The 12349-nt window shown below is 49.6% G+C and overlaps 1 protein-coding gene across 1 annotated transcript; it reads left to right on the top strand.

Annotated features, from left to right (window-relative positions):
* The first annotated feature begins 266 nt into the window (after positions 1-266).
* LOC106818752 (cell surface glycoprotein 1-like) lies at positions 267-11104 on the top strand. The gene is made up of 5 exons (XM_014823422.1): positions 267-927; positions 8320-8505; positions 8641-9540; positions 10231-10443; positions 11028-11104. The coding sequence occupies exons 1-5, from the start codon at positions 267-269 to the stop codon at positions 11102-11104; spliced, it is 2037 nt and encodes a 678-aa protein (XP_014678908.1).
* The last annotated feature ends 1245 nt before the right edge of the window (positions 11105-12349 follow it).

Genomic DNA, 12349 nt, shown 5'->3' on the forward strand with positions numbered 1-12349 from the left:
CCGCCGCCGACGACAACGACGACGACGGCGACGACGACGACGACGACGGCGACGACGACGACGGCGACGACGACGACGACGACGGCGACGACGGCGGTGGCGCGCTCTCGTGGAGAGACCACGCGGCGACGCAACGATCCGCGCCGGAAGCGGAGCGCGCAGCTTCCGACGCGAGCATCCTCGTCTTCCCGACGCACAGCGATGACGTCACGTGTTCTTCCGCCGCCGCGCGGCAGGGACCGAAAGCCAGGGATCTTCCGCGTCCGATGTTTCCGGATCAAACGGAATCGTTTCAGGTTCCGGATGAATCGGGAGCTTCATCGGGGCTGGATCGATCAGGATCTCTCCCGGATCGATCAGAATTAGTCCTGGCGCGACCGGAATCGTTCACAGTCCCGGTTCAACGGGAATCGTTCCTGGATCGACCACGATCGTTACCGATCCTGGATCAACCGGATGGACCAACATCTTTTCCAGTGTCAGATCAACCAGAACCGGTCACGGATCAACCGGAACCGGTCACGGATCAACCGGAACCGTTCCCGGATCGACCGCGATCGTTACCGATCCCGGATCAACCGGATCCATTCCCGGATCGACCAACATCCTTTCCAGTGTCAGATCAACCGGAACCAGTCCCGGATCAACCGGAACCATTTCCGGATCGACCGCGATCGTTACCGATCCCAGATGAACTGGATCCATACCCGGATCGACCAACATCTTTCCAGGTCTCAGATCAACCGGAACCGGAACTGCAATCGTTTCCGGATGAAGTGGTGACGTTCGCGGACGGACCGGGAGCATCGCAGCGTTGCGGCGCGTCCCAACAGACGACTATCGGGAGCGGCTGGAAACCGCAGACGACTGCGGTGGCCGCCGCCAGCAGGGGATGGTTCGAGTTGGCTCCCACCGCCCGCATCGCAGGTACGCTGTTAGCGGTCACGTCCCTCTGTATAGCGACCGGCTGTGCGTGCATGCGTGGCTTTTGTATGCAGGTTCGACTGTATGTTGACTTGGCGTTCTGTCCCCTTCTCTCTCTCTCACTTCCACTCTATCTTTCTCTGACTCTCACTCCTCTTCTCTTTCTCTTTTCTCTCATTCTCTTTCTCTCTCACTCTCTCTCTCTCTNTCTCGGGGGTACTGGCTGCTACTGAAGTACTGACAGTGTCAAGATGGCGACGACATCGTCTTCGGGATTCGTCTTGAGCCCCGACAAGGATCACATCAAATTGGCTCAAGGATAACCGATTGGCTGAGGATTAGTTGACCGAGCGACCTGGCGATGCTGGGCGACATTGTTGAGAATTAATGTTGTTTTCCGTATATGTTTTCGTCTGAATGCGTATCCGTCCTGTCTGTCTGTTCTCTGCCTCTCTCTCTCTCTCTCTCTCTCTCTCTCTCTCTCTCTCTCTCTCTCTCTCTCTCGTTCTTTATTCTCCCCTCTCTTCTTCTCTCCTGCTCTGTCTCTCTCTCTTTTTTTTCTCTCTCCCTCTCTCTGCTCTGTCTCAACTTTCTCTCTCTCCCTCTCCCTCTCTCTCTCTCTTCTCTCTCTTCGTCTCTCTTCTCTCTCGGTTCTCACGCTCTCTCTCTCGTTATTATTTTCCCCTCTCTTCTTCCTCTCCTGCCTCTGTCTCTCATTCTCTCTCTCCCTCTTTCTCTCCCGGCTGTTCTTCTCTTCTCTCCCCCTTAATTTCTCCTTATCTTCTTTCTCTCTTCTTTCTCCTCACGCCTGTTTGTGTTCATGCTCTTTTTCTCTATCTCTCTGTCTACACACACCGCCGCACGCACGCCACGCACGCACGCACGCACGCACGCACACACACACACACACACACACACACACACACGCGCACCACACACACACACACAACACACAACACACACACAAGCAAAAAACTTTGAAAGTATAAGTTAACCAAACCAAATGAAATTGCTTAAAACTAGGGTCTCCCGCGGTAACGGCCAAACATGTAAGACCTGCATGGCTAACTAAACTTGTGACTGCTCTGGAACGAGATATTCTTTAAAAAATCGTATACGGCGGATGCACTTGGAACGGAAGTTAGGGGTTGAAAAATGGGCCGGTCTCTCCGCGGCCCCACATACCTAACATGCAATATATTATTGGAGTTGCCCCCGTCCCCCGGGCCGCCAAAAGATCCACCCCCCCCTGCTCTATTTACAATAGTCTCGGGGCTAAGTACGTAATCTAAAACGTAAATTCGTAGAACCACTTCACTCGCGATAGCGAACGAATTTTTGTCTATATGGCTAAACTTTAGAGGAGCATAAAAAACGGGTGTTTTTTAGTAAAAAGGAACTCGCCTATATATTTGCTTATATCATTTAATAATTTCATATTTATCTATCACAGTGTTTACTGGCGCGTAACTTTTGCTTGCCAAGTGTACTCTCCAAAGCATACAACGCTTTTCTGGCATCATATCGACTGAACAGTCAATATAATTTTACATTGCAATCATACTTGTGCTACATCGGAAGATTCGGGGGACTGTTGCGGTCCGAAAATCCTTTCTGCTAGGGAGCACTTCTACCATCATTCAATGAATGTCAATTTTTTCAAAAAAAGGAAAGATTTGGCTACGCGAAGTTGCGCGGATACGGAAAATTCATTTTTTGGTCCGGACGCGCACTGACTTATGTATCGCGCGGCCCGTACTACTGTATAAGTTGTGATTTTTTTCCATGCGGTTACGCACCGCACTACTGAACTGAACAAAAACGATTAAATACGAAGGAAGTCATTGAGACGCGCACCGCAATTGTACCTTTAAATCGCTATGGCGATTAGTCAGCTCTCGCTAAGTCGGGACTTGTAAAATTTGGTCAGTGGCCTCTGGGGAAAAGGGGGGCAGCTTACCACTCTGGATTTTCGAAGCAAAATTAAAAAGTAAGCTTAGCTAATAATTTCGTAAATAACCCTAACGCTGCCATTTTTTTCGGTCACTTATCCGTGAAAGCCTTATCTTCTGGACCCACCCCTACCACGCTTATGGACGTCGATCAAGAGCTGCGCCCGTGCTGGCGTCATCATTACATAGTTTGAGTGGATAAAATTTTTGCCCCCCCCTAGGGAATTTGCTCAGCCTACGGCCCTGATCTGATCTAGCTTAGATTCTTGTATCTCTGCAATCCGCTATTTGGAATTCTCTCCCTTATTCTTTAGATTAGTTTGCAAACATGAGGCTTTTTCTACTGCGGATCCGCGTGCTTGGATCTGTCTTATTTGATCAACTTTGTCTCATTCCGTCCTCGTTATTAGTTCCTTCGTAATTATTTTACGAATATTATATGAGCTGGAGATGGAGCTAACGCCCGGCTCCCCAGCCGCGTTAGATAAGCCGCATGAATAAGGCTGACGCTTCGTCATGCAGCCTGAGATTGGAAACGCTTGGCCCACGCCGACCTTGCTAGAACAAAACTAGGACCGAGCGCTTGTCCGTTCCGTCGACACACACAAGAAGTCTAAAAACAGCGGCACCAGTGCAAACTGAACGTGGTCCGGATGGGCGGAGCAGGTCAAGGGAGCATGCATATCAATGCCGAGAGACATCCACTGGTAAGAACTCGACTGCCAGCGATGCAGAGCGACGCGTGCAGGATAAGCGAAGGTATCGTTGTTGTTGTTGTTGTTTGTTGTTGTTGTTGTTTGTTGTTGTTGTTGTTGTTGTTATGTTGTTCGTTGTTGTTGTTGTGTTGTTGGTTGGCTGTTTCGTCTGTTGTTGTTGTGTTGTTGTTTTTTGTTATGTTGTTATTGTTGTTTGTTTTTTTTGTTAGTTGTTGTTGTTGGTTGTTGTGTTGGGGGTTTTTTTTGTTTTGTTGTTTTCGGTTTATTTTTTATTTTTCGTTGTTGTTGTTTCTTCTTATTTTATTATTTTTAATAATATATTGCTTTATCGTTATTTTTGTTGCTGTTGTTGTTGCTGCTGCTGCACAACATAACTATCTTACTATATTCACAAAACTTGGAACATAATAAACATGGCATTTTTCTTCTCGCATTGGCCTAGCTCTTCATGAACTCTGGTCAGCGATGCAAGGTGGGCGGCCAGAGGAGATCGGAACGCCTCTGCGACTTGTTACAATCTCATCAAGAACCTGCACCACGTTTTGACAAAAAATTTGTCAATAGCAAGCGTTTAAACGTGGAAAGGCAAGTCATATCCGCCCGCTATAGGTTACGCTTTACAGTTCTTTCCATTTACAATTTCGTTTCCCTTCACATTTTCTTTCCTATGAACGTATGGTGGTCATTCTGCCTTCTATCATGCACTGTGTCAGGCCATTGGTATAATGTTAGCAATGCTAGTTGATGATTAGAGATTCTGTCCTTGGTTAGTTACGCAGCGCCATGCAGGACAGGTTAATTTTTATGTGCTACAAAACCAGACAAAAATTTAGTTTTATACCACTAAATTCAATTCTGTTGCCACAAAATTCCGAATGATGTTAAAATTCTGGATATTACAAAATTCATTTTTGAGTTTTGTGCTGGACAGGATTGACAGAATTTGAGTTTTGCTGTCACGAATGCAGTTTTTGTGGGGACAGGTATTGACAGAATTGCAGTTTTGTATCACAAAATTTGGTTTTTGTGGGACAGGATGGACAGGAACTTGAGGTTTTGTGTTCACGAAATTTGAGTTTTGTGGGACAGGATTGATAGAATTGAGTTTTTGTGTTCACAAAATGAGTTTTGTGGGGACATGGATTGACAGAATGAGTGGTTTGTATCACAAAATTGAGTTTTGTGGCGACAGGATTGACAGAATAAATTTTGTGTTCACAAAATTGAGTTTTGTGGGACAGGATTGCAGAATGAGTTTTTGTCTTGTTGCACTCAAATATTTGAGTTTTTTGTTGGGACAGGGATGCAGATTGAGTTTTGTGTTCACTCAACACAAATTTGAGTTTTGTGTTCAATTGGAGTTTTGTGTTCACAAAATTGAGTTTTGTCCACAAAATTGAATTTTGTGAGACAGCAATTGAATTTTGCTGCCCACCAAAAGTGAAGTTTTGTCCACAAAATTGACTTTTGTGAGACAGAATTTTGAGTTTTGCTGCACAAAATTGAGTTTTGTCGAGACAAAATTGAGTTTTGTTTAGACAAATTGAGTTTTGTCCCACAAAAACTCATTTTTGTTCAAGTTATATAGGCTACAAAATGGATTTTGTGACAAATTGAGCCATGTCCTTACTTGTCGCGTCCCCGATTAAGTTTGCCTCATATTCTTTCCGGTATCCTCATCTTTTCTTCGCATCTTAAACTATTTGAAAAGAAATGGCCCGAACCGCATTGCTAAAAAACGAAGCCCAACAAACTTGACCGCCATTCTGTAACGAATTCAAATAGATAATCGTTGTTTATGACAATGATGGTGGACGACGACGAGCAATGATCGATGATGACGATGAGGAGTGTGCCATGATAACGACGCACGACGACGACGGATGATGACGGATGATGACGATGATGATTGACGAATGAGGATGATGATGATTGATGACTGCCTTGCTGCATTAGTTGATTGATAATGCATGATAAATAATAACAATAACAACAAAGCACATACAAAAACGCAATGCAATTTTGGCGCCACATGTTCAGTCCGCAATTTTTCTTGTAGGCCAGCTATATCTGATTTCCCGAATTCTTTCTTTTCAAGATTGTTTACAGGATCAGGAACTGTCTGTATTCATTAACCGGAATCTTAAGATGCGGAGGACGATTAAAGCATAGGAATTTCAATTGACATGACTGAATTCGTCACTGGACATATTGTCTAAAAACAGGGACAGAAGGCTAATGCAGCATCCGAGGTAGTGCAGGCCCTGAAACAGGTGCGGGTAAAACTAAAACACGACACGCTCACACGTATTCAGATTACAGTCAGCGTCTGCCTGTGCACCTGGCTCTACTGAGAGAAGGACCTACCTGTAGCTTCTACCATATTGTTAACCCTTCACTCAACCAACAGACCTGTACGCCTACCTTACTGTAACCCGTTCACTCGACAGAGACCTGTCAGCTCTACCTATGTAACCGCCTTCATGGTGAAGGAGTTACATGGGGGTAGCAGCTACAGGTATGTGGGTCGAGCTGAGGCGTTACCATGGGTTAGAGCTACTCAGGTCTGTGGCTGGAGTGATAAGGGTTACATAGGTAGAGCTACAGGTCTGTGGTGGAGTGAAGGGTTTTACATGGTAGAGCTACATGGTCTGTGGTGCAGTGAAGGGTTACATAGGTAGAGCTAGCAGGTCTGTGGTGGAGTTGAAGGGTTAATAGGGTAGAGCTAACAGCGTCTGTGTGGAGTGAAAGCCTACATAGGTAGAGCTACCAGGTCTGTCGGTGGGTGAAGCGCGTTACCATAGTAGAGCCATACACAAACACGGCACTGCGCCACGCCACGCCACACACACACACACACACCACGATACAGATGGCATTAAACTATTTGAACTGGGCCGGAAAATGTATTTGTATTCAGCCTGAAAAACGAACAGGACTTCAAAGTACTGCACGCCAAAGATTCACCACTTCTATCAAGACGCGTGACGGAACCATTGGCCGCCGCTTAGAGGAACTGGAGCGGGCAAGGACAGGGGACGAAGTAAGATCAGGATCCATTTCTCCCTGTCCATTATTCTTACAGCATCATCACGCCGGCCCTTCAAATCACCCTCACACGCGGCCCCTATCTTACCCATTAGCCGAAACCAAGCTTTGGTAAATCATTGCCAAATTAATTTAATCGATTACATTCGAATTGAGGATCACATTCACTTATACGTTCAAACATAATCGCCCAGTTACATTGGCTTTAGAAATGCCATGTACGACAGCACACCCCATCCTTATATATACGCCCGCGTTGCCGTCAATTTTTTTTCTCTCTCTTCAGTTGGCGTTTCCCTTCTTTTTTTTGCGTCGCAATTGCTCACGCGATGATGACGACGTCTATATATAGGAAATAAAATGGCTGAAAGATGATCGTCACCTGCCATAAAAGACGAATGGTGCGTTCCAGAGCTAAGACGAATGCGGCGTCTGAGCAACGACGGACATCCGCCGGAACTTTAGAGCAGGTAGTTCGAACAACTTCGTCAAGTTGTCGAAAACGAGAGGACGGGTTGGTTGAGTATGATCAGCCAGCGATTTAATGAATGAGTTTACGCGACGAAAAACCGACGGATAGCGGACTCTGCCGTTAGCTTTCTCACCGTCTTATCTCAATTATAGCCATATTGATCGCAGGGGGCGATAGGCTGAGCAAATTCCTAGCGCGGGGGGGGGGCAAAATTTAATGACTCGACTGTGTGAACGATGAGCGACGCGGCCGCAGCTCTTGAATCGACGTCCATAGTGTTGGTAGAGGGTGCGGTCAGGAAACGAGGCTTTTCGACGGGATAAATGACCAAAAATTTCCTTTTTTACGATTATTACTTTTTTTATTTTGCTTCCAAAAGATCTAGGTGGAGGGGGCAGCGTCCCTTTGCCCCCCAGAGACTTTACGGCCCTTGATGATTTACAAACAGCCTTGCACGTCATCTATATAATTGAATAATGTATATTACCGTAGATTAGAATACTTATATTATCCAACCATGTATAATTTCCAATCTACATTCAATTCCAAATTCTAACATAGAGACGGCGGGTTCACATAAAGTCTGGGCAGGCGACATTGTCCGAGTTTAACAATCTGGACGCGTGCTGGCTGATTGACATCATTTGTCTTGTTTCAGTTGGTGAGAAGGAATGCATCGTCAGACATAGAACAGCATTCCCAATAGTGCATCGCGCATCACAAGCAAATTTGGTAAGGCTAACTAAAGCTGTATTGGTCGAATTGGCGAGACACAAATTAATTGGATCCATTCCATCATTGGACCAATTCCCAACTTATTGAAACCGACAATCGGCCAGTGTAATAACGCCAAAGTGCGCGACCAGCAGCCCGACATAGAAACTTAGTTGGGAATTAGAACATGTTTATCTGTCATCGGAGTTGCCAAATTGCGAAAGTGGTCCAACTCGCCAAGTTCGCCAACATAAAGTCGAGAGTGAACCCAGCTCCACACCCCAGTAAATGTCGGTGAGCTTAACATCCTAACGTTGATTGGTCGAACGCGGACCCTCACCCCACACCCAAGTAAAGCTCCGGGGACTAACTAACCCTTGCTCTTTTTCACCTAACCCACCCTCCACTTCGCACCCGGACGCCGGACCCGACCATGAATCGCACTTCACCTTGCACTCACGCATGTGTCTTTCCTGCGGTGTTTCTCGTCTAGACGTGCAGTGCGGCAACGTCTCCATCTTCACAACGCTCAACCAAACCGTGTCGGCCAGAGACGTGCCGGCGATGGCGGCCGGACAGGTGGCAGCACCGACGCGAGATGCCGAAGACGCGTGCGTCGCCTTGCCACCTGCCTCTGTCACCAGGCCCGCGCTGCCTGCTGCCGAGCCACAGTCTATAGGCCCAGGAGAAGCCACCGCCGCCGCTGCCGCCGACGACAACGACGAAGACGGCGACGACGACGACGATGACGACGACGGCGGTGGCGCACTCTCGTGGAGAGACCACGCGGCGACGCAACGATTCGCGCCGGAAGCAGAGCGCGCAGCTTCCGACGCGAGCATCCTCGTCCTCCCGACGCGCAGCGATGACGTCACGTGTTCTTCCGCCGCCGCGCGGCGGGGACCAAATACCAGGGATCTTCCGCGTCCGATGTTTCCGGATCAAACGGAATCGTTCCATGTTCCGGATGAATCGGGAGCTTCATCGGGGCTGGATCGATCAGGATCTCTCTTGGATCGATCCGAATTAGTCCTGGTGCGACCGGAATCGTTCACAGTCCCGGTTCAACGGGAATTGTTCCCGGATCGATCCGAATTAGTCCTGGCGCGACCGGAATCGTTCACAGTTCCGGTTCAACGGGAATTGTTCCCGGATCGACCACGATCGTTACCGATCCCGGATCAACCGGATCGACCAACATCCTTTCCAGTGTCAGATCAACCGGAACCGGTCCCGGATCAACCGAAACCGTTCCCGGATCGACCGCCATCGTTACCGATCCCGGATCAACCGGCTCCATTCCCGGATCGACCAACATCCTTTCCAGTGTCAGATCAACCGGAACCAGTCCCGGATCAACCGGAACCAGTCCCGGATCAACCGGAACCGTTTCCGGATCGACCGCGATCGTTACCGATCCCAGATCGAACGCGATCGTTACCGATCCCAGATCGACCGCGATCGTTACCGATCCCGGATCAACTGGATCCATACCCGGATCGACCAACATCCTTCCAGGTCTCAGATCAACCGGAACCGGAACTGCAATCGTTTCCGGATGAAGTGGTGACGTTCGCGGATGGACCGGGAGCATTGCAGCGTTGCGGAGCGTCCCAACAGATGACTATCGGGAGCGGATGGACCCAGCAGACGACTGCGGTGGCCGCCGCCAGCAGGGGATGGATCAAGTTGGCTCCCACCGCCCGCATCGCAGGTACGCTGTTAGCGGTCACGTCCCTCTGTACAGCGACCGGCTATGCGTGCATGCGTGGCTTTTGTATGCAGGTTCGACTGTATGTTGACTTGGCGTTCTGCCCCCCCTCTCTCTCTCTCTCACTTCCACTCTATCTTTCTCTGACTCTCACTCCTCTTCTCTTTCTCTTTTCTCTCATTCTCTTTCTCTCTCTCTCTCTCTCTCGCTCACTCTCTTTCTTTCTCTCTCTCTCACTGCCACTCCCTTTCTCTCGCTCTCCCTCCCCTTCTCTTTCCCTTTTCTCTCTTTTTCTCTGTCTCTCTCTCATTTTCTCTCACGCTTTCTGTCGCTATTTTTCTGGACTCTCAGCGTCTCTGTCTCTGCTCTACTAGACTCTTTTTGTAGTTTTATTTCTTCTCGGAGCAATAATTTGGAGCGCGTCTACGCTACAATATAATAAACACCAGTACTCATTGCGGGACCCATCCAAAGGTTAGGGTTAGGCAGAGAGAAAGAGAGCGCGAGAAGGAGCGGGGAGAGAGAAACAGAAAGAGAGAGAGAGAGCGCGAGAGAGAGGGAGAGAGAGAGAGAGGGGGAGCGGGGGAAGAGACCTCTATCAACCATCGCGTTATTGTACACACCTCCCGCCCGTCACCCCAACCCAGACACACACCCACGCGACTACCGCCTTACCTGCCTACCATCTTACAGGTGCAGATGCGGTGCAGACGCTTGAGAGAGAGCTGACCAGCAAGAACGTTAGCAGTGACGCCCCGAGTTATAAAACGACCGAGGTGGACGGTAGATGGCGCTGCACACTCGTCATACCAGTCAGTGCGGAGAGCGAACGCAAGATGACGAAGAAGGCAGCTTCGCAGAACGCCTGTTACAAGGCTCTCCGTTTGCTTAACATGCCTGCGCAAGGTATGACACCACACAGAGAGAGAGGGAGGGAGGAGGGAGGGAGAGAGGAATGGGGGGAGGAAGGGAGGAGCGAGGGAGGAGGAAGAGTGGGAGAGAAAAAAAGGATGGAAGGAGGGAGGGAGAGAGAGAGAGGGAGAGGGAAAGAGAGAGAGAGAGAGAGAGAGAGAGAGAGAGAGAGAGAGAGGAGAGAGAGCGAGAGTGAAGCGAGTGAAAAGAGAAAGAAAGAGGAAGTGAGCAAGAGAAAGAGAGAAAGAGAGAGAGAGAGAGAGAGAGAGAGAGAGAGAAGGAAAAGTGTGTGTGTGTGTGTGTGTGTGTGTGTGTGTGTGTGTGTGTGTGTGTGTGTGTGTGTTGTGTGTGTGTGTTGGTGTGTGTGTGTGTTGTGTGGCGTGTGTGCTATGTTGGGCACATTCTCTGCTTCTCTCTCTCTCTCTCTCTCTCCTCTCTCTCTCTCTCTCTCTCTCTCAGTTTCTCTCTCTCCTCTCCTCTCTCTCGTTCTCTCTCTCTTCTTTCTCTCTCTCGTCTCTAACCTTCTCTCTCTCTATCAACCCTCTCTCAACGACCCTGCTCGCCGCTATATTTTTCAGAAAAACTCGAGAATTGCATCGGTATGCTGAAGAGAGTAACCTCCGACAAGCACGCAGCTGGAGCGCCGCCAGCATAGTGTCACAAGCAGCTTGTCGCCATCGTTAAGCTTTGTCTCATCTTCGACGGATCAAGCAGCGTCGACGAGCACGGATCCCGCAGGATGGCAGGGCAGCTGCCGCTATGAAGGAACTGCGGCTCGGTCGGCTCGGGGGGGGGGGGGGGAGGGGGGGGAGGGGGGGGGGGGGGGGGGGGGGGCGGGGGGGGGGGGGGGGGGGGGGGGGGGGGGGGGTGGGGGGGGGTGGGCGGGGGCGGCGCGACGTGGTTGACCTCCGACGGGAGCGTCTCTGCTGACGGCCAAGGCGGTGACGATGCAACAAGATTTGCAGAGCGAACGAAACGCCGTCGTCATGATGGGTGGAGGCGGCAACGACCGATCCGGGCGTAGTCGCGACAGCTTTTCGGTGGCGGATTGCGGCGGGCCAAGTTCACAAGCACGGCGGCCTCGCTATCAAACGTGTAGCTTAGTAGAAGAAGGACGGAGGGGCGGTAAAGGTAATATCATGCACGGACGCGTGTGCAATATGTAATACGTAATATATAAGTTAATAAAAGTATATAAGTAATAAAGTAAGTAAATAAATATAAATCATAAAATGAGGGGGTTGTGCGCGCGTATGCAACGTGCTGAGTAAATATATATATATGTATATAATACTAGAAAAAATGGTACACACAAGACGCACACACACGCGCACGCACGCACAGCAACACACACACACACGCACGCACGAACGCACGCACACAACGCACACACACACGGCACACGCAACGCGCAGCGCGCGCGCGCGCAACAGGCACACCACATCCACACAACACACTCGGCACGCGCACGCGCGCGCGCGCGCACACGACACTCATATAATAGATATATATATATAGCATATATATATATATATATATCGTCATTACGGCTTCACTACTTCCAGACTACTTGCACTACGGCAAGATTCTACAACAGAAATTTGGCAGCAGTAGCGACATCCGCTACGAGCCGCTAGATGGCAGCAGCGGCAGCAGCAGCAGCAGCGATGTCCGCATCTTCATCAGCATCCGAGGCGAGCCGCACCGAGCGAAGAAGACTGCGCATCAGGACGCCTGCAGACGCGTACTGGAGATGCTAGGACAGCCTGCGGGGGCGGCGAGCCAACGCAACCAGCTTCAGGAGTTCTTCCAGAAGCGAAACCAGCCGCTGCCGTCGCTAGACGACGCGCCGGCGACGAGCGGCGACGGCTTCGTCGCCATCGTCAAGCTGCAGCTCGTC

Source organism: Priapulus caudatus, unplaced genomic scaffold (assembly GCF_000485595.1).
Source record: "Priapulus caudatus unplaced genomic scaffold, Priapulus_caudatus-5.0.1 Scaffold2492, whole genome shotgun sequence".
NCBI lineage: Eukaryota > Metazoa > Priapulida > Priapulimorpha > Priapulimorphida > Priapulidae > Priapulus > Priapulus caudatus.

Coding starts and splice junctions, on each gene's coding strand:
- LOC106818752 (XM_014823422.1), top strand. CDS start 267: ATGTTTCCGGATCAAACGGAATCGTTTCAGGTTCCGGATGAATCGGGA. Junction 8,506..8,640: donor TGCCGAGCCACAGTCTATAG/GCCCAGGAGAAG, acceptor TCGCGCCGGAAG/CAGAGCGCGCAGCTTCCGAC. Junction 10,444..11,027: donor GCTTAACATGCCTGCGCAAG/GTATGACACCAC, acceptor TATATTTTTCAG/AAAAACTCGAGAATTGCATC.